Source organism: Prinia subflava, chromosome 19, assembly GCF_021018805.1.
Source record: "Prinia subflava isolate CZ2003 ecotype Zambia chromosome 19, Cam_Psub_1.2, whole genome shotgun sequence".
Lineage (NCBI taxonomy): Eukaryota > Metazoa > Chordata > Aves > Passeriformes > Cisticolidae > Prinia > Prinia subflava.
This window is the reverse complement of record NC_086265.1, coordinates 2,117,337-2,139,746: the sequence shown is the minus strand read 5'-3', so window position 1 is coordinate 2,139,746 and position 22,410 is coordinate 2,117,337. Positions and strand designations below refer to the sequence as shown.

General features: G+C 41.3%; 2 protein-coding genes across 2 annotated transcripts in view; both read left to right on the top strand.

Moving 5' to 3' along the window:
• Positions 1-283: 283 nt before the first annotated feature.
• Positions 284-17,025, top strand: ATP6V0A2 (ATPase H+ transporting V0 subunit a2). The gene is made up of 20 exons (XM_063416318.1): positions 284-572; positions 1,892-1,970; positions 2,966-3,063; positions 3,885-4,022; positions 4,361-4,461; positions 5,116-5,242; positions 6,014-6,096; positions 7,300-7,393; positions 7,703-7,915; positions 8,447-8,597; positions 9,294-9,433; positions 10,183-10,340; positions 11,230-11,320; positions 11,618-11,736; positions 12,173-12,383; positions 12,514-12,633; positions 13,097-13,216; positions 14,425-14,542; positions 14,918-15,089; positions 15,982-17,025. Exons 1-20 carry the CDS (start codon positions 456-458, stop codon positions 16,082-16,084), a joined length of 2,553 nt encoding a protein of 850 aa, XP_063272388.1. The 5' UTR covers positions 284-455; the 3' UTR covers positions 16,085-17,025.
• A 724-nt stretch (positions 17,026-17,749) lies between these two features.
• DNAH10 (dynein axonemal heavy chain 10) overlaps positions 17,750-22,410 on the top strand; it is a 50,225-nt gene continuing 45,564 nt past the window's right edge. Inside the window, exons 1-8 of the mRNA XM_063415509.1 lie at positions 17,750-18,005; positions 18,319-18,417; positions 18,862-18,977; positions 19,441-19,582; positions 19,893-20,050; positions 20,748-20,978; positions 21,553-21,743; positions 22,208-22,406. Of these exons, the coding sequence (XP_063271579.1) occupies positions 17,786-18,005; positions 18,319-18,417; positions 18,862-18,977; positions 19,441-19,582; positions 19,893-20,050; positions 20,748-20,978; positions 21,553-21,743; positions 22,208-22,406 (1,356 nt within the window). The 5' untranslated portion in view covers positions 17,750-17,785. The remainder of the gene's footprint in view (positions 18,006-18,318; positions 18,418-18,861; positions 18,978-19,440; positions 19,583-19,892; positions 20,051-20,747; positions 20,979-21,552; positions 21,744-22,207; positions 22,407-22,410) is intronic.

Sequence of the window (22,410 nt, the reverse complement as noted above, 5' to 3'; positions counted from 1 at the left end):
TGCATGTCCCAAGCCTGGCAGTGTTCAAAGCGGAGCAACCTGGCCTAGTGCGGGGTGCCCTTCCCACGGCAGGAAGGGTGTGGGGCTGGGTGTTATTTGTTATTAAGGTCCATTCCAAGCCCACGCGGTGCGGCTCTGCGGGATTGTGCTGTGCAGGGCCAGGAGCTGGGCCCGCCGATCCCTTCCGGCTCAGCATTTTCGGTGATCCCATCAGGAAGAGCCCTGCACTTCCCCTCTCAGGCTGGCAGCGCACCGGCTGCCGTTCCCGGTGGCTCCGCCGGCCGTGCCCGCGCTGCCGCCGGTTGGGGCCGCGCTCCCCGCCCGTTCCCCGCCCCGGAAGCGGCAGCCGGGCCCGCTCCGCCCCGCCATGGCCGCCCCCGGGCCGCGCTCCGCCCGCCCGCCGCGCTGAGCGCCGCGCCGGGAGCGCCGGGAGCGCCGGGCCCGCCGCCGCCGCCATGGGCGCGCTGTTCCGCGGCGAGCCCGTGTGCCTGGCGCAGCTCTTCCTGCAGAGCGGCTCGGCCTACGAGTGCCTCAGCGAGGTGGGCGAGCGCGGCCTGGCCGAGTTCCGAGACGTGAGTACCGCCGGGGCTGCCCGGGACAGCGCGGGGAGCCTGAGGGGGCCGGCGTGAGGGCCGAGCCGGGCCGGGGCCGCCGTCGGGAAGGTGCGGGCTTGGCCTCGATGGGGCGGTGGAAAGAAACCGCTTTTATTGCCGCCTCCGACAGGCAGGTGTATGGCCCGTCCCCGTGTGAAAGCGGGATCACAGAACTGCTGGGGTCGGAAGGGATCTCTGGAGATCATCCAGCCCAACCCGCTCCAAGGCAGGCTCACCCAGGGAGGTGACACCGGGTGCCCGGGATGAGTGATGGGAGGGCAGCGTGGAGCCCCGGCCTCCCCGGCACGCTCCGGAGGAATGCTCGGGATGGCTGCATCCCACCTTTCTCACAGAATTAGCCTGAACTTGGGGTTATCTGCAGCGAGATCGCGTGGCAGAGCCCCTGACCCACCTGCAGGTTCACTGCCTTCACCCTGAGCGGGTGTGCGCGGCTGATGGATCCATCCACCCCACGGACAGACCCACAGAAACACCTCCCCTGTGGGTTTATTGAGCACAGGTTCCTGTTCCCGGAGGAGAACTTCACTCCCTGCCTGCCTAACATAAAGTTGGGTTGGGCCATGATTAGCCGTGTCTCTGCGTTGTCTCATTATAATTATATGATCTTTGCTTGCTGACTGAGCAATATATTTGGAATGTCTTCCAAATGCAGTTAGAAATGTAGCTTGCAAAATCCTTGCAGGGAAAGCTGGGAAGACTTAAATTAACAGCTAGTTAGTGAATATGGCAGGGAGGAGGAGGCAGATCTGTAAGAATAATTATATGAATGTATATTTAACGTTTTGATGTCATTCTAGTTACCTGATGCACCATTTATTGTAGAAATAATGCATTAGTGGTTCTGATGTAATAGCTGCATAAGTAGTCAGAGATACTGCATGTTTATATTATGGGGATGTACATAAAATTTAATATTTCAGACAGACTGTGGAAATGCATCCCAACAACTTTGTAAAAGGGTTTGTTATTTTGAAGTCACTAAGCAATATTTGAAAACCATCAAAATAAGATTAGGAATGGTTTCTCCAGTAGACCTTGTTATTTTTTTTTTTGGATTAAAACTAGCCAATGGCATCCGTAATTCTGCTTTAATAAAACCAACTTTGCTGTTTGAAGACTTTGTAATCTTTTTAGGTTTTTGTGCCTTCTCAGCTGAAAAGCACTTAGAGCACAGAGCTCATGCAAATTGTCTCCAGGAAGCTCCAGGAACAGCTGTGGTTTTTTAGGGGAGGTTACTATTTCAAATGCCTAATAAGCATTTTGTCCTTCTCCTTCAGCTTAACCCAAATGTAAGTGTGTTTCAGAGAAAATACGTGAATGAAGTGAAGAAATGTGAAGAAATGGAGAGAATACTTGGTGAGCTTTTTTTTCATGTCTGCTGTTTCTCACCTGTGGCATTACCAGAGTGGCACTGCTGTGAAGGTTGAAGCTACAGGGTTTTTTTAACCTTCCCAAGTTTTGTAAGCTGTGAAATTTACTTACACTAAATATAGATTTGGGGGTTTTTTAAGCACAGAATAGTTGCTAATGTGCTGCTGATAAATAGATGAGGCTGTTTCAGTGTTTACTACTTAAAACTCTGCTAGGAAAATGGAAGTTTTACTGTGGAGATTTTCTTGACTGTAAGATATTCCCTGTTTTTTCATGTTGTGTAACTCAACACTGCTGATTTTCCAGGCACCCTCAAAAATACCTCAAATTATTAATAATTGTGTCCTCATGGTAATTATTGAGTAGAGAAGGAGATGTAGAGCATTACAGCCAAGATGCAGATGTCTTCAGTGTATCCTGAGGAAAAGTTTAAATTGAAGGATTCCTTTGATTGGAATCTCTCCTCAGAGGCACGTGCTGGTCACACCAGCAGCTATTTTGGCAGTCCCCCTGCCCAGTGTGAGTTGCGTTTGTTGTCAAGGTTGCTTAAGCTGCTTTGTTTGAACACTTTTTATTCCAAATATGGGTCAGTGAGCAGCGTGTGTGTTTCTGGCAGAAAGTAACACAATTGCATCATTAGCAGAAAGTGGCACCATGCAGCAACAAAGAGGTTCTGTGAAATGGTAAAAGCTTCTTAGAAAATACTTGTTGGGAAAGAGAAACCTCTGAAGTTTGCTTGCTTCTGCAGACTTCCAAGGCAGGACTAGTTTGTGTGTTTTATCCCCACCACTCTTTAAGTTCTTCTCTTTTGAAGACTTCTGTGTGTGCCTTGTTGCTAAAATGAATGAATAAAATAGCCAAGGCTTGATGCTGCAGTGTGATTAGCACCATCAAGAGCAGCTGAAGGTCAACTCTGCAGCACTCTAGGAAGTGTAGGCAATGCAGTTTCCTTTCTGATTCTGATTTTCTTCTCACTCCAGGGTATTTAGTACAAGAAATTAAAAAAGCAGATATTCCACTTCCTGAAGGAGATGTTGCTCCTCCTGCCCCCTTGATGAAACACATTTTAGAAATCCAGGTAACTTCCACTAAACAGATCCCAACATCTTGGAACTTAATTTCAAGCTTAATGACTTGAAATTAGTCATGATTTATTATTATCTTATTAGTCATGATTTAAGTTATTGGGGTGTGGTGGGGGTCTAGAAGCATTTGTTTTCCTTTTTGTCTGACTCCTTGCTGCCAGTGTGACTTTAAAGCCAGTGAGGTTTTGGTATTAACACAGAATTCCTGTGGAAGGGTGAAAACAAACTCAGGGAGCTTTGATGGATTGGCACATTGCTGTTACAGGCAGATTGTCTGTAGAGGCAGCTCCTCAGCCTCATTTATTGCTTTGGTACTTACCTAAGGCTCTTTATGCATCCAAAATTTCCAAGTGTGTGGGAGTTTTACTTGCCCAGTGCTCTGCAGGTGCTGGTCACTCAGCAAAACCTGGTGCTGTTTTCTCTGAAGGCTTTTTCTGCTGTTGCATTCAATGTAGAAGCTTGTAAAACACAGATGTAATTTTGAATAACGTTCTGTTTTGTTGTAATTATATTAAAAGAATTAATGGGTGTCATCCACCCTGGGCTATCTGCAGTTCTACTTCCAGGTCTGCATTATTTTGACACAAATTAGGGGCAGAGCAGCAGGATGAACAGATGGCAGTGGGGGATCAAGGGTACTCAATACAAAGCAGTCTTTGGCAGACTGAGGGATAAAATCTATGGAGCTCTAGTTAATTAAGAAATGGGAAACTCCTATCACTGTGTCAACATATTAAGTGTTGAAAATCAATGCTACTCTGTCTTCCAAACTCCTCTAACTGATTCTTTGTCTTTTCTTTATTCTGTGCCTTAGGAACAGCTGCAGAAGCTGGAGACAGAATTGAGGGAAGTCACTAAAAACAAAGAAAAACTGAGGAAAAACTTGCTTGAACTGACAGAATACAAGTACATGTTACAGATCACACAGAACTTTGTCAGGAGAACACCTGAGGTATTGCTTGGGGTGCTTGACAGGGATTGTTGTCCTGTGGCGTTTTTGTGATTTTTCCAATTGAATTGTTTGAAAATGAAGGTGTTATTGTGTTATTTTGGTGCATAAATCGTGCTAAGAAATTTACAGTAATTTTGCAGCAGTGACCATTATTGTTAAGAGCACTGCACTTGAGATCCAGGATCTCTCTGTTGCCTGAATCGAACGCGGAAATGAGTTTTATATTTTTGATTAAACCATTTACCTAATTACCTTTTCTTCTTTAGAATAACGATGGAAGGAGAGAGGTGTTTTTTTTTTTCTGAAAGTGATGAATGTTCTTTCTTTTTATTTGCCAGTATGAATCTCATTTACATGGAAATTTTGAGGAATTTCCCTCTGTGGAGAATGAGCCCTTGGTGGATTACAGCCGCACGCACAGGCTGAGCGCCTCGCTGGGGTGGGTATGGCTTGTGCTGTTCCACAAGGGCCTGATTTGGGCTGTAAAGAATGTAAAGAATCTCTTAAAAGATGGCCTGGAGTGACTTCAGGTGTGCCAAACAGTTTTAGACAGGACAGGAGCCTGGCCCTAATGTACCTTTAGAACTAACCCAGATTGTTTGAAGAGATAAGCAGGACAGCGTCCAAAAAAGCTGTCACAAAGCTTCCATCAAACCTAGGAAAATCTCTAAATCAATTCCTTCTATTGTTTAAACTCTTTTTCTGTGATAAACACACAGTGTTTTAATCACCTGGCAGTGTCAGTGGTAAATGTAGCATTAATTGTGTTGCCTTTGAAATGCTGAATGGATACTGCTGTCTGTGGCATTGTTATGAGAGGGTGTCTTCCAAGAAAAAAGAAATAATCTCACTGTCACAGAAATAACCAGTAAGAAGTAATTCTGGTTGTGTGCTGAGGTCTGTAGTCTGTTTATTTCACAAATAAAAATTTTGTATACCGACTTTTATTTTCTATACCAGTTACTTCCTCTTCAGGGTGATGCTTCCTTCCCTAGTCATGGCAGGTACTAAATTCTTGTGGTGATGTACTCTGAATTTCCAATTGTTTTTCTTGTAAATTTTGTCTTATATTTCACATTTTTCCTTTTCCTAGATTCATATCTGGGCTAGTTCACATAGCAAAGATTGAAGCATTTGAAAAAATGCTGTGGAGAGTGTGTAAAGGCTATCCCTTTCTCACCTATGCAGAGTTGGATAAGGCTCTGGAGGATCCAGATACAGTGAGTAAATAAATGATTGTAATGATCAGTTTATTTCATTTGTTCTTTTCATATGATTTGGAAGAATTGCTGCTCAGGTATGCCTGCAGTAAATGAAAATGATTTCTCAGTGTCCTTGGAGGAAAACCTATTTTGAAATATGAGATTTGTAAGATTTCTAGAATTCAGGGTTGTAGAAGTGGAGATTAATTTGCTGTGGTTCAGCTCGAGGAGTGCAGAACTTCACTGTGTTATAGTGGTGACTTTATGATTGGCCACCTTGGTCAAAATACGTGGCAGAAATGGCTGCTTGGATATTTATTAACTAGGCCTGTACAGTGCATTGCCTTTTAATAGCCTTTTCACTTTTCATTCAGTAGTTAAGAAAGAGTTGAGTACAGCTAGTTTTCTGTGGAGTTTTTTCTGTGAACTTAAAAAATCAATTTTTTGTAAATCAATTATGGCAACCTAATCTGTCACTTCTTTTTTTTTTTGCTTGAATTCTAATTTGTTCCCTTTTTAAAATACTCTTATTTTAAGTATTCTGAGAGAGTAAAATATAATGTCTCTTTGATTTTCACTGGAAACTTTTTCTGGTTTTCTCTAATAAAGAAAGAGATATTGACACAGCTGAATTTTATTGTTTGATGTTCACTGAATGGATGAAAGATTAATGCTACTAACACAGCTTTTACTACTTGTTCAGCTTTGTTACTTAGCTCAGTAATTATGTCATAGTGGAATTGCTGGTTAAAACATAATTCATCAGCTTTACATTATGTTGTTTTTTAGGGTGAAACCACAAAGTGGGCTGTTTTTTTAGTGTCCTATTGGGGTGAACAAATTGGTCAAAAAGTTAAGAAGATCTGTGACTGGTAAGAAATAAATCTAATATATGAGCATTCCTTTATACCTGGGGTATTTTCTAGTTGGTTTTTCCCCTGCACCCCTTTCCTATAAGTGTTGATTTTTTGTCTAGATTTTTATGTTACATTTTTTCCTCCCCTGATTGCATCCAGCTCTATAATTATGCAGCCTACAAATAAATACATGAGTCATTTCACTTGCAGTTTGCACTGAGTACAGGCAAAATCCTGCCCCTGAGTTGAATCTGTTCCATGGTTATTAAGTGGTGTGCTGCAAATTTGGCAGTGGCAGGGGGCTGAGTGGTGTGTTTTGGTGGAGTTTGGTCATTTCAGGGGCTGGGTGCTGTGTTTTGGTGTAGTTTGGTCATTTCAGGGGTTGGGTGCTGTGTTTTGGTGGAGTTTGGTCATTTCAAGGGCTGGGTGCTGTGTTTTGGTGTAGTTTGGTCATTTCAGGGGGGGTGGGTGCTGTGTTTTGATGGAATTTGATCATTTCAGGGGCTGGGTGCTGTATTTTGATGGAATTTGCTCATTTCAGGGGGTCGGGTGCTGTATTTTGGTGCAGTTTGATCATTTCAGGGGCTGGGTGCTGTGTTTTGGTCATTTCAGGGGCTGGGTGCTGTGTTTTGATGGAATTTGATCATTTCAAGGGGCTGGGTGCTGTGTTTTGGTCATTTCAGGGGCTGGGTGCTGTATTTTGGTGCAGTTTGATCATTTCAGGGGCTGGGTGCTGTATTTTGATGGAATTTGCTCATTTCAGGGGGCTGGGTGCTGTATTTTGATGGAATTTGCTCATTTCAGGGGGTTGGGTGCTGTATTTTGGTGCAGTTTGATCATTTCAGGGGCTGGGTGCTGTGTTTTGATGGAATTTGCTCATTTCAGGGGCTGGGTGCTGTGTTTTGCTCATTTCAGGGGTTGGGTGCTGTATTTTGATGGAATTTGCTCATTTCAGGGGGTTGGGTGCTGTATTTTGGTGCAGTTTGATCATTTCAGGGGCTGGGTGCTGTGTTTTGATGGAATTTGCTCATTTCAGGGGGTTGGGTGCTGTGTTTTGGTGCAGTTTGCTCATTTCAGGGGGTTGGGTGCTGTATTTTGGTGCAGTTTGATCATTTCAGGGGCTGGGTGCTGTGTTTTGATGGAATTTGCTCATTTCAGGGGCTGGGTGCTGTGTTTTGGTGTGTTTTGCTCATTTAACACAGCCCTGTGCTCCTGCAGCTATCGCTGTCACGTGTATCCCTACCCCGACACCACCGAGGAGCGCCAGGCCGTGGTCGAAGGACTCAACGTTCGTATTCAGGATCTGGAAATTGTGAGTAAAGAGCAGATTTTTGCTGGATTTTTGCACTGTAGGTAATCATTTGATGAAACACAGTGTTAAATATAATTTCTAGCATACATACAGCATTGGAGCTGATAGGACAATAAGTTGTGTCCCTGCTCTCTTGTTGCACATATCTGTAAAACCTCACAGTGTGTGGCATTGCCTTCTGTTCTCAGCAGAGGTTTGTTTGCCCTCCTAAAAACATGGCCCAGCACACACATACAAGGTGCTCTTGCTGTGATCAGCACAACCACAGTCACATTCTCAGTGAGATCTTTGTTTCTTTGTCAAACAAAGGTGCTGAATAAAACTGAGGAATACTTGCGCCAGGTCTTGTATAAAGCATCGGAATCCATCTATACTTGGGTTATCCAGGTGAAGAAGATGAAAGCCATTTACCACGTCCTTAACCTGTGCAGTTTTGATGTCACAAATAAATGTTTAATTGCTGAGGTTTGGTGTCCAGTGGCTGATCTCCAGAATTTGCGCCATGCATTGGAGGAAGGCTCAGTAAGTCACCTGAATGCTCACTGATGTTAAAGCTTTTATCCTGAATTAACTAGACACATAAGGAAATAAAATAATTATTAGCAGTAGACTAAAAGTAGCACAGACAGATCTGGGTCTCTATATAAAATATTTTTTAAAATTTTTATTTAGTGTTGTATGTAGTGTTTTTTTTTTCTTGAATAACTTCTGTATTGGGCCTGGGTCCAGCTGGGCCCAAAGTGCTCTTTGCAGGCATGCAGAAAGTGCCAGTTCCCTTGCATTGGTGTTTGTTTGATGAGAGAAAATTTGTAATAACAACTCTTTGTTTTATAATATTGTAACTGATAAATCTCATCTGATACTTGATATGAAATAAGAATTAGAACACTGTGCATAATCTGTTTTTAGAGGGGGTATAAAGGGATAAATGTTAAACTCGGGGCTTAATTCAATGGTATTTTTGGATCAGTGAATCTGCTGATAGGACAAATATTTTCACTTTGATTAGATTAACAGAGATCTTACACAAATATGTGTTCTGTCTGTAATTAGAGGAAGAGTGGAGCTACCATTTCCTCATTCATGAACACCATCCCCACAACACAGCCTCCTCCAACCTTGATACGTACCAATAAATTCACCTCAGGGTTCCAGAACATCGTTGATGCTTATGGAGTTGGAAGCTACGGGGAAGTTAATCCAGGTTTGTCCTTCTGAAAGCTGAGCTGTGCTGTCATTGCTGCTTGCCCTGATACCTTCTTGAATTGGACACTGGCAAAGGTCAAATGGTGACAATCATGCTGCTTGTTTTAAAATTTCAGTAGCTCATCAAAAGCACAAACAGTGCTCCAAGCAGCAAGGAGGGATTTGCTTTTACTGAGTTATTTTAGCATGAGAGGTAGTGGTAATAGCTGTGTAATTTTTCTTTAAATGTTTGAGTAAGGAAGATATTTAGGGGGAAAAAGAAGTAAACTGGTAATGGTAATTGATCTTGCTGAAGTGTGGAGCTCATCAATTGAAAAATTCAGCTTGTTGTGTAGCCCACTTTAATATGTAATTGTTGACTGGGTCATTCTGCACAGGAGAATGTACCTGATAATACAGACCTGAAATACCCACAGAGGAAGAACTGTTTGGTTGGGTTTTATTTCCTGGGCTCATATTATTATCCTCAGAATTGTTAGCTACTGCTTAACTGTGAAGTTGGCATTGCTACACAATAAACAAGCTTTAAACTGAGTTAAATTTACAGCGTGGGGGAAAGGCCTGTGAGCAGGGGATGAAATGCCTTTCAAACTTAAAAATTTTGAGAGATTTGAGTTTGAGATTGCTTGGGGGTGATGCAGACAGAACTTTCTCTGTTGTGCTGTGCCTGAAACGTGCTGTGTTGCCCCTGCAGCTCTCTACACCATCATCACTTTCCCCTTCTTGTTCGCGGTTATGTTTGGAGACTTCGGGCACGGGCTGCTCATGTTCATATTTGCACTCCTGACAATACTGTATGAAAACCACCCTAGGTTAAAAAGAGCACAGGATGAGGTAAAAGGAATTACAAATTATTTGCTTCCTGTCCAGACAGATTATTTAAATAGTCACTGTGTTTCTGAAAAGTACTGCTTTTTGCATGGGTATTTAATGAAGGTTTTTTCCCATTCTTTTAAGATTTTCTGTGTTTAAAGCCTCCATATTCCTTGAGATTAATGTAATATTTTAAACTATTCACTTTTCTTGAAAGAGCAGAAATAATTGAGTTGTAATGAAGCACTTAGAAAAAGTTAATTGATACTTTTAAGCTTGTCTTTCCTTCTACCAGGGCTACTCAGTGATGTGGTTTACAGAATGTCATTACAGTGACAACGTGAGGAGAAAATGATTTTTCAAATCCCACCTTTTATTGTTTATAAAAAGAGTTGCAGTTTGAAATTTTTTTAAAATTCACTTTAATTTTTTAAACTTCACTTTGATTTTTTAATCATACGGGTTGGAATGCAGGAACACCTGCATCTCTCATTAGAATTATGTTCAATTACAAATGCCTGCAAATGTGTCTTGTAAATTAGTCCCAGGAAGGAAATGGCTTAAAAAGACCCTCCCTTCATGTAAGGATGCCAGTGATAAAAGTCTCAATGTGTGTCATGGGAGCTCATAGTCCTTAACAACTGTTCACAAATAAATTTTAGTTTTTAGAAGTCTTTGTGTCCAAAAATGTGTGTCTCTTAGACAGGTCTAGCTAAATTTTGCTCACATAATAGATGATATTCTCTATTTTTTTTCCCCAATTCTGACAGATAATGAAAATGTTATTTGAAGGCAGATACGTGATATTGTTAATGGGGCTGTTCTCTATATACACTGGATTGATCTATAATGACTGCTTTTCAAAGTCAATAAATATATTTGGATCTGGATGGAATGTTTCAGCAATGTTTGAACAGAGGGTTTGGAGGTGAGCAGCATGTTTGCTATACCATTAAACCACACATGGATTTCCTGCAGCAGTTTAACCCTTTTGTTAACTATCCTTTTATGGTTTAACTTTACATTGATGTTTTAATTTATATTTTCCAGGTGTGTGTGTGTGTCTATTTAAAGATTTGCAGAGGAATAGAAAACACAGGTCTAGTTTTGGATTTATTTGTCCTAGGTCATGCTTCTGGTATGAACAGCTGAGTGGCATTAGCCTCTACTAAAAGAAATTAATTATTAATGAGTAAATTAATGACCTGAAAATCATTAGTCTCTGCACAGCTTTTCTTGATAGTTTAAAAAAGAAGAAAAAATACTCTGTGTGAATTGTCAGATCTACTTTTTGTCGTAGTGGGATAACATCATTGATCTGAGGTGTCACGAGACTTTGGTATTTAAATGTTCACAGCTTCCATCTCATGGTGCTTTACAAAACAGGATGTGGCTTCAAATAATCAAGACCACAGGCTTTAGTTAAAATTTGAATGGGTTGTGTGTGCTGTGATACTGAAAAACTCTATGAAAATAAAGTAGAAACTTCTCCAAATGCAAAAGAAAAAAAAAGGTAGCAATTCTTCTTTGGGTGCTTGATGTGCAAAAACGAACTGTGAACTTCTAAAATAAAACTTTGAGTTCTAGGGGAATGTAGACTTTGTTTTGAAAGATAGTGAATGTGAATTAAGCCCAGATTGTGAGGTTCTAGGTGTTTTATTTTGCTATTGTTTGTATTACTCAGGACTTTTGTGCTTAGAAATCCTTTCAAGGGGTGGGTTAGGTAAAGGAAAGTGGGGCAGTGTCCTGCAGAACTGAAAGTATGTTGTCATTGTGTTCAAAGTGTCAAATCTGAGTGTGTTTTTCTTTCACTGCAGCCTTGAGGATCTGAAATCTAATCGATATTTAGCACTGGATCCAAATGTTTCTGGTGTCTACAATGGAGCTTATCCCTTCGGAATTGATCCGGTTGGTTTCATTCTTTCTAATTATCCACTTGGGATGATCAGTCTTTGTCCATTAGATTTTGGTATGTGTATAAATAAGATAAATCTGACTAAGAAAAAGATACATTTCTGTTTGCATTCTCTGTTCAACGAGACCTTTTCTTCTGACAAGTCAAAGATTGAACTACTTTTACAAAATTCAAATTTCAGTTGTGACCTCCATTTGAGATAGAATTCTGGTCCCCAGTAGAAAAAGGATTCTGGTTTATTCCTTCTGTTGTGGTGTTCTTCAATGCTGGTTTGGTGTTTTCTTCTTCAGATATGGAATTTGGCAAGCAACCGTCTCACTTTTTTAAACTCATTCAAAATGAAAATGTCTGTGATCTTTGGAGTGACTCACATGACATTTGGAGTTGTATTGGGGCTGTTTAACCACTTGTAAGTACAAGAAGTTAAAATAATACCAACATTGTATTTTTTGTCAAGTCTGGAATTATAACAGTTAATCTTGTAAGAGAAACTGGAATTATTTTTTGAGAACAGAATAAGAGTAATTGTGAAAACTGTTTTTAAAAAAAGACAATAATGGAGAGGTTTTTCTTCACGTATGTAAGATAATGGTTCAGTATTATATTAAAAATCCTAAAATAAATTAACACAAGACTTTATTTCATTTGTTGGTAAATAAATATACCTGCCTCGTACTGTTTTTATTTCTACTGAAATATGTGATGAAGTTTTACTGAATAAAAAGAAATCAGCTCTGGATTGTAATGTCAGTCGTGCTGTTTAAAAGTGATTTGTTTTATTGAAATCATATTTGGGCTCTGTTGGTAAAACTTACTTTTATTTTTTCCCCATTTCTACCTTTCAGGCATTTCAAGAAGACCCATAACATTTATCTGGTTTTTATTCCTGAACTTTTATTCATGTTGTGCATATTTGGCTACCTGGTGTTCATGATCTTCTTTAAGTGGTTGGCGTACTCTGCAGAGGACTCCACAGCTGCCCCCAGTATTCTGATACAATTTATCAACATGTTTCTGTTTCCTAGTGGTGAAACAAAGAGCTTCTTCAGTGGCCAGGTGAGTAATGCTTGTCCAAGCTTTGGAAATCTCGTGTTCCCTGTGCAGATAGAAGTTTAAAGGAAAAGAGGATGGGTTTTCCTACTCTGGGTTTTGTGATCTAATCTAATTTTCCTCTCCGCTTCAACAGATTCCTCTGCAGAAGTTTTTACTTAGTGTTGCTTTTCTTTGTGTTCCTGTAATGCTGCTGGGTAAACCACTTTATTTATACTGGTTGCACAGTGGAGGCCGAGGCATAAGGATGTACAGGGTAAGTACTGAGAGGCACTCACACATCTCCTCAGGGCTGTTTTATTGCACACGGTGTGTCCTTAGTGGGTATTTCATAGAATGGGTTGGAAAGGAATTTTTTAAAGCTCATCTCATTCCCCCTCTGCCATGGGCAGGGATACCTCCCACGCTCCCAAGTTGCTCCAAACCCCTCCAGCCTGCCCCAGGGATGGGGCAGCCACATCTTCTCTGGGCAAACTGTGCCAGGACCTCTCCACCCTCATAGGAAAGAATTTCTTCTGTATATTTAACCTGAATTTCAGTTTGAACCCATTACTCCCTGTCTTAGCAGTTTCTGCTCAGTTTGGAAAGTTTTGGACTGAAACACATAACAGCACTTTGTTCCTCTAATGCTTTTTATCTTTGCCTGCGACTACTTTAAGTAAATTTCAAAAATGACAGTGGCAGGCTGCTTGAAGAGACAATGCATTCCCATTTTGTAGAGTGGCTACAAGCTAATCCGAAAAGAAAGTGAGGAAGAGCTTTGTCTGCTGTCATGTCACGATCTCGAAGAGGGCACCAGTCACTCGGACAGCGGGCACAGAGAGGGGGAGGCAGAGGAGGTAAGGTTTTATTTCATCTCTGGTTTGTGTGTTCTTAAAAGCAAATTAGAAGTGGGCAATCAGTAGATAACCTGTACACTGCGTGCTGAGAAGTTCTGAAGAAATTCAGCTGAGCCTTTATAAAGACCTTGGTGCCCAAATGCAGTTTACTTACACTTATTTGTTGCTATTTTATCATTATTTCTGTTTTTTTCAGACTGTTAGAGTAAACCACAACCTATCCGTAGTAGAGAACAGAAAGAGTTTTATTTGCAATTAAGACTGTATCTAGGAGTACAGGTTTTCTTATATTGAAGAGTGGGATTAAAATCCTGGGGTTTCTCTGGTTTTATGGTTAAACTTGAGGCAAGGTGGTGACAGCCCAGCTTCCTGTTAATTAATCTTGGCTTTTCATCTGGACAAAAGTCTTTCTATGTCTGCAAATTACATCTTGTGATGAGGATTATTGCTAATGGGGGCTGGGGGACACGGGCAGTGTTCCTTGTCCCCACCCACTGCTGCTGTTTAGTTTGGGCAAATTTTTAAAGGTCTGGGCAGATTCCACTGATTCCATGTGAGTAGAAAGACAAAGAACTGCTTCAGTTTCCTAATGTGCAGAATATGTATAGTTCTTGTCTCACTGGGGTAGTAGACACTTGTTTCTTATGTACAGAAAATACAAGAAGTATTTGCTCAAATAAAAATGTATTATATAAAGTAAGTGTTGCAATACAACCTTCAGACAAAGTAAGTGTTGAAATTTTCAGTAATATCAGTTTTGAAACTCTTCATTAGTAACAAGTATTTATATTTGTGTTTATCTTTCTATCAGTACCATTACTGATAATAATCCTTGCTTTTAAAGATGAAAAAATTGATATTATAAATTTAGAACCTCAACAGAATAGGAATTAGAACCATGGCTGGTTGTAGTACTTGAAGTTTTCAGGTATAAGATCATATTCCTTATGGAAAACATAAATTGCATTTGTTTTTATCTGTCAACAAGGTAATACTGGAAAACTGCAGCATCTGATTTTTTTTTAATGTTATTTCTGTAAAAAGGATCTTCTACATGACACACTCTTTACTTGATATAAAATCAATTTATTACCCTTCAATGGAATTCTTCTTCCATGCAATAAGGATTTGCAGATGAATGTTTTTGTGCTTTGATGTTCTGTTCTCTATGTTGTCAAAATTGATACAAATGTATTTTTATCTTTTAGCTGAACTTTGCAGATGTTTTTATGAATCAAGCAATTCATACCATTGAATACTGTCTGGGATGCATCTCGAACACAGCCTCATACCTGAGACTCTGGGCATTAAGTCTTGCTCATGCACGTAAGTGGGGGTGGGATTTTGGATAATTTTTGGGGTTTTTTCCTACATATGTATTTTTAATTTTAATTTTTAATTCCTACATATGTATTTTAATTAGAGGGAGGCTGGTCTGTTCAAGTGATACTACTATGAAATACACTTTTTCTTAATGAAAAAAAATCCCTATTTCAAGTAATCATGATCTATGGAAACCTCCAAACTAAAACTGTGACTTTATGTAAAATATTGCTCTAAGTAGATTTGATTTTGACACTTTAAACATTTGAGGGGATGGGGGCAGCTCTCTGGGGGCAGAATTGTTTATAGTTCCCATGTTCAGCAGGTGCTCAGAACCTGATCCAACATTAATTATGGCAACTTTTTGATTTTTCTTAGAGTTGTCAGAAGTTCTGTGGCAGATGGTGATGAGAGTGGGTCTCCGTGTGGATACGAAGTACGGTGTCGTGCTGCTAATCCCTCTCATGGCATTCTTTGCTGTGCTGACAGTTTTTATTCTGCTGGTCATGGAGGGACTCTCTGCTTTTCTCCATGCGATACGACTTCACTGGTATGTTTGGTTTTTTCTATAATCCACTTCAACATATACTGGCTTGTTGAAGAGGAATTTTTATGGCAAAATTTTAGATGTCTTATTAAAAAAGGAAAGTGTAAAATTCAATTTTAGGTGTCTTATTAAAAAGGGAAAGTAAAATTCAATAGCCTCGTTGATACTGAAATACATTTATTTAGTTATATTAAATAAATGGCTTATTGGATTTGATTGTTCTTCTGGAATATTTTCAGTAGATTCAAATATATTGGCTTATGATGCATTTTAACTTCATGTTCACAAAATATAAGTACATTTTGTAGTATTGCAGCTTTTCATAATGTAGAATATTAGTAACTTGGTTAAGTATTTTTAATTTCACTATATGGTTTCAGTCCATTTATTTGGTTCAACAGAACATTTATATTAGTGAGTGGGGGCTGCCAACCCTTAAGTATTTTAATCCTTTCTTAGTCTTGCTATCACAAGCTCTGCACTTTGGAGTGGATTCAGAGCATGTTTAGTCTGAAATGTGATGTAATTTACAATTTAAACAAAGCGGTTTAAAACAATTTAAAAATAGCGTCCTAAGACAGGAGGTGAAGCTACATACATGACAGATTGTCCTCGTGGTGCTGCATTTTTGCAAAACAATTGTCTACAACTCACTCAGAACCAAATGAGTGAGCCAGGAGTAAAAAATGATCCATTACAACCTGGTTTGGTGCGTGTGGATCTCCTGAGAAACATAAAGTTAGCCTGGGACTGCAATGGGAAGGTTAAAAAGCTGCACAGAAAACAAGTGAGAGGATTGGAGTTGGTTTTGTTCAGCTTCTTGGGTTGCACAGTTCTGTCCCTTGACAGCTGATGTTGGATTCGTGTACAGATTCTGGTTTTTGTCTCGTTTCAGGGTGGAATTTCAGAACAAATTCTACTCCGGCGGAGGATACAAGTTTACGCCTTTCTCTTTTAAGCACATTTCTTTACATTTTAATAAAGATGGTGCATTATAATTTGACTGCTGTCAGCAGAAATGTTTGGAATTGTCTGCAAATAACTGCGTGATTGGATCTTGCCTATGAATGGTTTCTTGTGGAACAAAGTGGTTTTCACTGATTGCCTTATAATGCAGCCAAACAATTCTGAAAACATACCTCCCATAGAAAGACATAGCAGATCTGGAGCATCTTGTAAAATATATATATATATAAAATGTACATTTTTCTTGATAAACTAATGTAAATTAATTTTATTCTTAAAAAAAAAAAAAGTTGTTACTGCTCGTCCTGAAACCCATGTAGGCATTTTTTTTGAGTCTTTATTTTCTTGAATGGTTACGTTTAAGTTGTCTGAAAGACTTTTCATTATATTAAACATTCACTACTAATCACATACTTAACCCAGCTGCATCTCGTGCACTTTGGGAACCATTCAACAATGCAATAGAAGCAATGTCTGTTTTCCGTCTGTATTCCAGGATGATTATAAAATGTAAATTTATCCACACCAATGCAATGTGCTCTTTTTTGGCCATATTTAAAATTGCACTGGAAATGTTATCTGTTCATTCTGGGGTCTGCCTGGAGTTACTACTTTAAGCTTTTGGAAGCCACACTGATATTTATATTTAACATTATGGAAGAAGGCAGGAGTAGAAGTATAACTCCTGTTTTTTTCTCCTGTAGCGAGGAATAACTTTTGCACATGGAATAAAGAATTGGTCTCGATCCCTGTTTCTGTTTGGCTGTAAGGACACACAAACAGCACTCCCTGATGTAGAACCTAATTTATACCGCATAGGTGGACAGGGGTCGTTTTATATTATTTTGTATCAGTGTGAAAATGGGGATATTGCCATGATATTTTAACATCTGTGCCATACGAACAGCACAAATTAAATTTTTGCACTTGTTTCATACGCATTCCCAATAAAGCCTCGTTTGCGCTGTGCCGAGCGGGCTCTGTGTTTGTCCGTACCCTGCTCCCTGCCTCAGGTGGCGCTGAGGGAAGGGAGCGACCCTGAGGGGCATCAACGGCCGTGAGGGGCGGCGGCCATGAGGGGAAGGAACGGCCCTGAGGGGCGGCCGGTGCCGAGGGGAACCAAGGTTCGTGAGGGGCGGCGGCCATGAGGGGCGGCCAGTGCCGAGGGGAAGGAGCGGCTCTGAGGGGCGGCCGGTGCCGAGGGGAGGTAGCAGCTCTGAGGGGCGGCGGCCATGAGGGGCGGCCGGTGCCATGGGGAGGATGGAGCGGCCCTGAGGGGGCAGCCGGTGCCATGGGGAGGATGGAGCGGCCCTGAGGGGCGGCCGGTGCCGTGGGGAACCAGGGCTCGTGAGGGGCGGCGGCCGTGAGGGGCGGCCGGTGTCGCGCGGAGGAAACGGCCGTGAGGGGCGGCCGGTGCCCAGGGGACCCGGCGCTCGTGAGGGGCCGCCCGTGCTGAGGGGAGCGAGCTCCCGTGAGAGGCGGCGGGTGCTGCGGGGAGCCAGCGCTCGTGAGGGGCGGCGGGCTGTGAGGGGAACGGGCGGCCGTGGTAGCCGGCGGGTGTTGAGGAGAAGGAGAGCCCGCGAGGGGCGGGCTCCGTACGGGAACGCGGCCGCTCGAGGCGCCTCCTGAGGCGGGCACGGAGCCTCCCGAAGCGGGCTGAAGGCGGGCAGCAGCCGTCGCTCCACCCCGCGCCGTTGCCGTGGCCACCGGGAGGCGTCGGTGCGGTCGCCGCCATGAGCCTGGACGACGTGCGGGTGCGGTGGCTGCGGGACCGAGCGCTCGCCCTGCTGGGTCTGAGCGAGCCGGCGCCTTTCGAGGAGCTGCTGAGCCGCGGCGAGGATGCGCGGGTCGTGCTGCTTTTCTTCGACCTTGGCGCCGAGGGCAGCGAGGATGCGAGCGGGGCGGGCACGGCGCTGCTGCTGCTGCTGCGGGCCGAGCGGCCCGGCCCGGACGGTGAGGAGGGGGTGGGAGAGGGTCCCCCTGCCCGGCCCGCTGAGCTCTCCCTGGGCGCTGCCTGCCCCTGGCAACTCCCTGGCCCAAACACCTCCGTCTCCGCCTCCCTCAAACCCCCTATTCGTCTCACCTGCTGAGTCGCAGCCGCATGACCCCTGTCTTTACCCCTTTTCCTGCCTTTCCATTCCTTGGGCTGTTTTCTCCTGACCCCCTTCTATCCCACCCATTTCTAGAATTTCACCCCCTCTGTGGGATATGCATCATTCCTCTGCACTATTATATCATGCTTTCCTCCCATTTTGCATTTGTGCAGATGCAGGTGGCATGATTGAGCGTTTCTATGTGGCTTTTAATGAAATTCCGGAAGAGTTTGTGTCAAATTCTACTGTGTATTTTCTGAGAGATGCCAAAGGTATGTGCTTCACATCCCGTTGTGAAGATATGCTAGAGACTGGGACTCAGGATAGTGCACACCCAATTTATTTAACTGGGTAGGAAAACACTCAGAATAGAGCCAGGGTCGGGGATGCTTTGTCATTTAACAGCATTTCTGTGCAAGATTTTCCTCCTCTGTCTGTAAAGTAAGAGTTCAAATCAAGCCACTGTTCCTTTGAACAGAAAACTATTTTCTAACTATCAGACTGGGTTGTAAAGACTTAAAACTAGGTGATAATGCTGAAGTATTTTTCTACCCTTTCTGAAAAAGCATTTGCATTATTAAAACCAGCACTAATTTTGAACATGACTTGCACCACACCTAATAGTGTTTTATTGGAGTTTTAACTTACTATGAAAATAACTTTATACTTTCTGTATCAATTAATTAGATTAATATATTTTTTTGTATACTGTTTAGAAAGAGTTGCTGTACCTAATGACCTGACTGAAGCTAATAAGATACTTTCTCAAGTGATAAAGTCTGGTTTGCTGACTGATGATAGTCTCTCAATGCTAAAGGATGCCATCTCACAGGTAAATTAGTAACAGCTTTTATATTTAGAATCTTGAGTGTTTCTAGGAGTGATTTACCTATTTAGTATCATATGGACTATGCATGAGAAATATTAATATTTAATAAGTGACTTTCATATGCCGAAATGAAGTTTTTGCTAATCCTTATTTGATATTCCATTTCCTCATTTTTACCCCTATTTGAGAATCATTTAAGAGCGTGACACCACACACCTCTATTTCTGTGCTCACAGACATTCATAAAGGCATCCTGGAGCTATTCCCCTGCAGAACTTGAAGCAGATAAAATGATGATAAGGATGTGAAATGGAAGGAGACACACTTAAATTAAATTTTAGAACAATATCTAATGGTTAGGTGAATTGCTAGTAAACTGCCTTTAATTTTTGTTTTATATGAACCATCCTATCTATAACACGTGTTTCAAACCTAACAGTTTTCACCAACTCTCTCCCATGGTCAGCGGCAGACTGAGAAATCTTCCTCTGATTCAGACAGTGAGAACACATATTCTGAAGAAATGAATTTATCTGAGACAGAGCCTGAAAAGTCTGTGGAGGACTCCAATACTGCACTGAGGAGTGGAACTCAGCGGGCTATACCAGGTGAAGTGAATGTTTTGCCTCTGCCTGCACGGTGGTGATCAAAGCCCCTGGCAGTGGAATGAGGCTCACCTGAGAGTGGCTTTATGTGGAATAACAATTAGATTTGATTAAAGCTGCTCTTTGCTGATACCAGCTGTGCTTTTCCCACCCTGAAGCACAGCAGGCAGCATGGAGAAACGGATGAAATCACTGATAAGTGTTTCAAAGAGCTCGGAGTAAGAGTAGGAGAGGGCAGACATATCCAGTGGTGCTACATTGCCAATGCTGCCAGAACAAGACAGCTCATTCTGTGTGCATTTTCTTCCAATAGGAGATCTTAAACTGGAGATGCCAACTGTAAATCTAGATAGAGAAGTGACTATTCTTGCCACAGTTCCAGTAGTGGTTCGGTCTCTGAAAAGCTGTGCAGTGACCTGGCAGAAATTAATATCCAGAGTTCTGGAGGAGCAGCTGAAAAAGGTTCCACAGGTAACCTTGCCTGTAACACCAAGATGCTTTTATTCCTGGAGACTTTGCTTCATTTCCCCACAAGAACTGTGTTAATTTTTAATTCCTCTTCATGTTTCATTGTTGGAAAACCACTTACTAATCCTTGAAAAGTTGAACAAAAGTCATGAGGAACTGTGTGGCTCTGGGAAGTAGACTATAAATAAAACATGAAGTAATTCAGTGCAGATCCTACCCACACAAGATAACTGTGGAAATCTAAGGGACTTTGCTATCTGCTCTCTTCTAAAGAGCCAAGAAATACTAAAAGCTCCACTGAGTAATTTTTTTAAATAGACAGCTATATATTTATCCTTTTTTTTGCAAAAAAGTGATCTCAAACAAGAGGAAAAAATTCTTATTTTCAGTTTTTGATTCTGCAAACAGATATATAACTAATACCACTAAACATGCTGAGGGATTTCATGTCTGTGAAGTTACCTGTGCAAAAGCCAGAAGCTCAGGGATCTACTCCCCTGAGCAGTTCCCTTTAGTGTGTGCACAACTCTTTATTTCAGGGATCTTCTTCTGTGTGGGTTTTTGCATGATTGAATCATAGCAAGTTTCTCTCAGCATAAAGTTTATTGAAAAGAAGGAACAAATATAATCCTGATTATAAATATTCATTCTTGCATAATGGTAATTAAGCTTTTTTAATTTGATTCCACATTGCTTGTAGGGTAATGGTCCACTTGCAGAAATTGAACTCTGGCGTGAAAGAAATGCCACTTTCAGTGCTCTTACTGAACAGATAAAACTTCCAGAGGTGCAGAAAGTCTTGGAAATACTACAGGAAGCTGACTCTGAGTTTACAGGAGATTTACAGATGGTCTTCAGTGACCTCAGAAAACATCACATGGAAGCTCAAGACAGTGCTACATTTCTCTCAACTCTGGAACGCCATTTGAAGGTACCTGTCCCGAGAAAACCTGGTGAAGTCTGAACTGCACTTACCTGAGTTTGGTTTCTCTGTTGATGTAATCACTTCTTGTTTATTTTTTCACTTTTTAGCAGCAATAAAGATATACTCTAGATTAACTAATTATATTTAATTTGAAAAAAGAGTTGCTTGTTTTGTTTGAGTTTCAGTGATGCTAATGTTTGAAAGCTCAGACCTCTGAGCACTTGGTTTGTAGTCCCAAAACTTTGGGAGTTTTGATGGTGTAGCTGAACTGGGGAAAATAAAAGCTTCTCTATTTTTTTAGGTAGTTTCTACCACAAATTACAGCTAATGTTCCAAAGTTTAAATTTTATTGAAGATCATCCAAACAAAGAGTTGAACCAGAATTTATAATCAGAACCTAAAATCACTTGGAGCAAAAGATTTGCACATCTTTAACCAAGTGTGTTATTTAGGCACCAGGATGTCTCCTTGTCCAGGTTACAGAATAAATATTACAGATAATGTTACAGGATAAATATTAGCTTACAGAACAGGAATTTTATGTTTTCACAACATCTCACCCACAATATGCATTTCACAGAAGTTATCAGCTGGCTCTGGGGTTGAAGTTCTCTCCAGTGCAATCCCTTCCCTGCTGAACGGCCTGAGGCTGGTGTGGATCATGTCCCGGTGCTACAGCAAGGACGAGCGCATGCTGCCCCTCTTGGAGAGGATCTCCTGGGAGATTTCTGCCAGGGCACGCAGAGTTGTGGATCTGCAGACACTCTTTAAGTAAGTGCTGGCTGTCTGTTTAATTGGGCTGGATTTATTAAAAGCTTTGCTCGTCTTACTCAAAGTTCAGTAGGTGATGCTTCCACTAAAGAGGTGTCTGCATTTTTCAACCATCTCAAGTTGTATTACAACATTGATTAAAAGTCAAATTATTTCGTAATTTTCATAGATTACTAAATCAGCCCTGAAGAAATAGGTTCTTCTCCTCTTTTTGTGTTGAAAGAACATAAGCCAATAAAACAAATAGAAAGATAGAAGTTAAAAAGTGACATAAATATAACCAAAATCACCACTCAAATAATATCTCCTTTCAAAATCACATTGAAAATAAGTTATAAGTTTTGCCTAGCTCTTGTATAGTTAGAAGCTGCTAAACCAGGGTATATTGTTCCAGTTGAGTTATGATTTTTTTATCTATAGTATTTCTATCTATAATATCTTAATTGTGTTGATTTGATTAATAGACAAGACATAGCTGCTGCAAAAAAGAGAATAACAGAAGCCAAAAATACTCTTGAACACTGGAAAAAATGTTATTTTACTACTTGTATCCAAGTTGAAGAGTCAGGAAGTAAGCGATACTGGAAATTTGATGTGAAACGTTTATTTGAAAAAACGGATTATATGGTTTTAATCTGCCAGGATCTGTATGATATTTTTCAGGTAG

Bases quoted from the DNA above. Each gene is read 5' to 3' on its own strand.
- ATP6V0A2 (XM_063416318.1), top strand. From the start codon at position 456: ATGGGCGCGCTGTTCCGCGGCGAGCCCGTGTGCCTGGCGCAGCTCTTC. The intron at 12,384-12,513 runs GTGAGTAATGCT...CCGCTTCAACAG, and splicing joins AGAGCTTCTTCAGTGGCCAG to ATTCCTCTGCAGAAGTTTTT. The intron at 12,634-13,096 runs GTAAGTACTGAG...CCCATTTTGTAG, and splicing joins GAGGCATAAGGATGTACAGG to AGTGGCTACAAGCTAATCCG.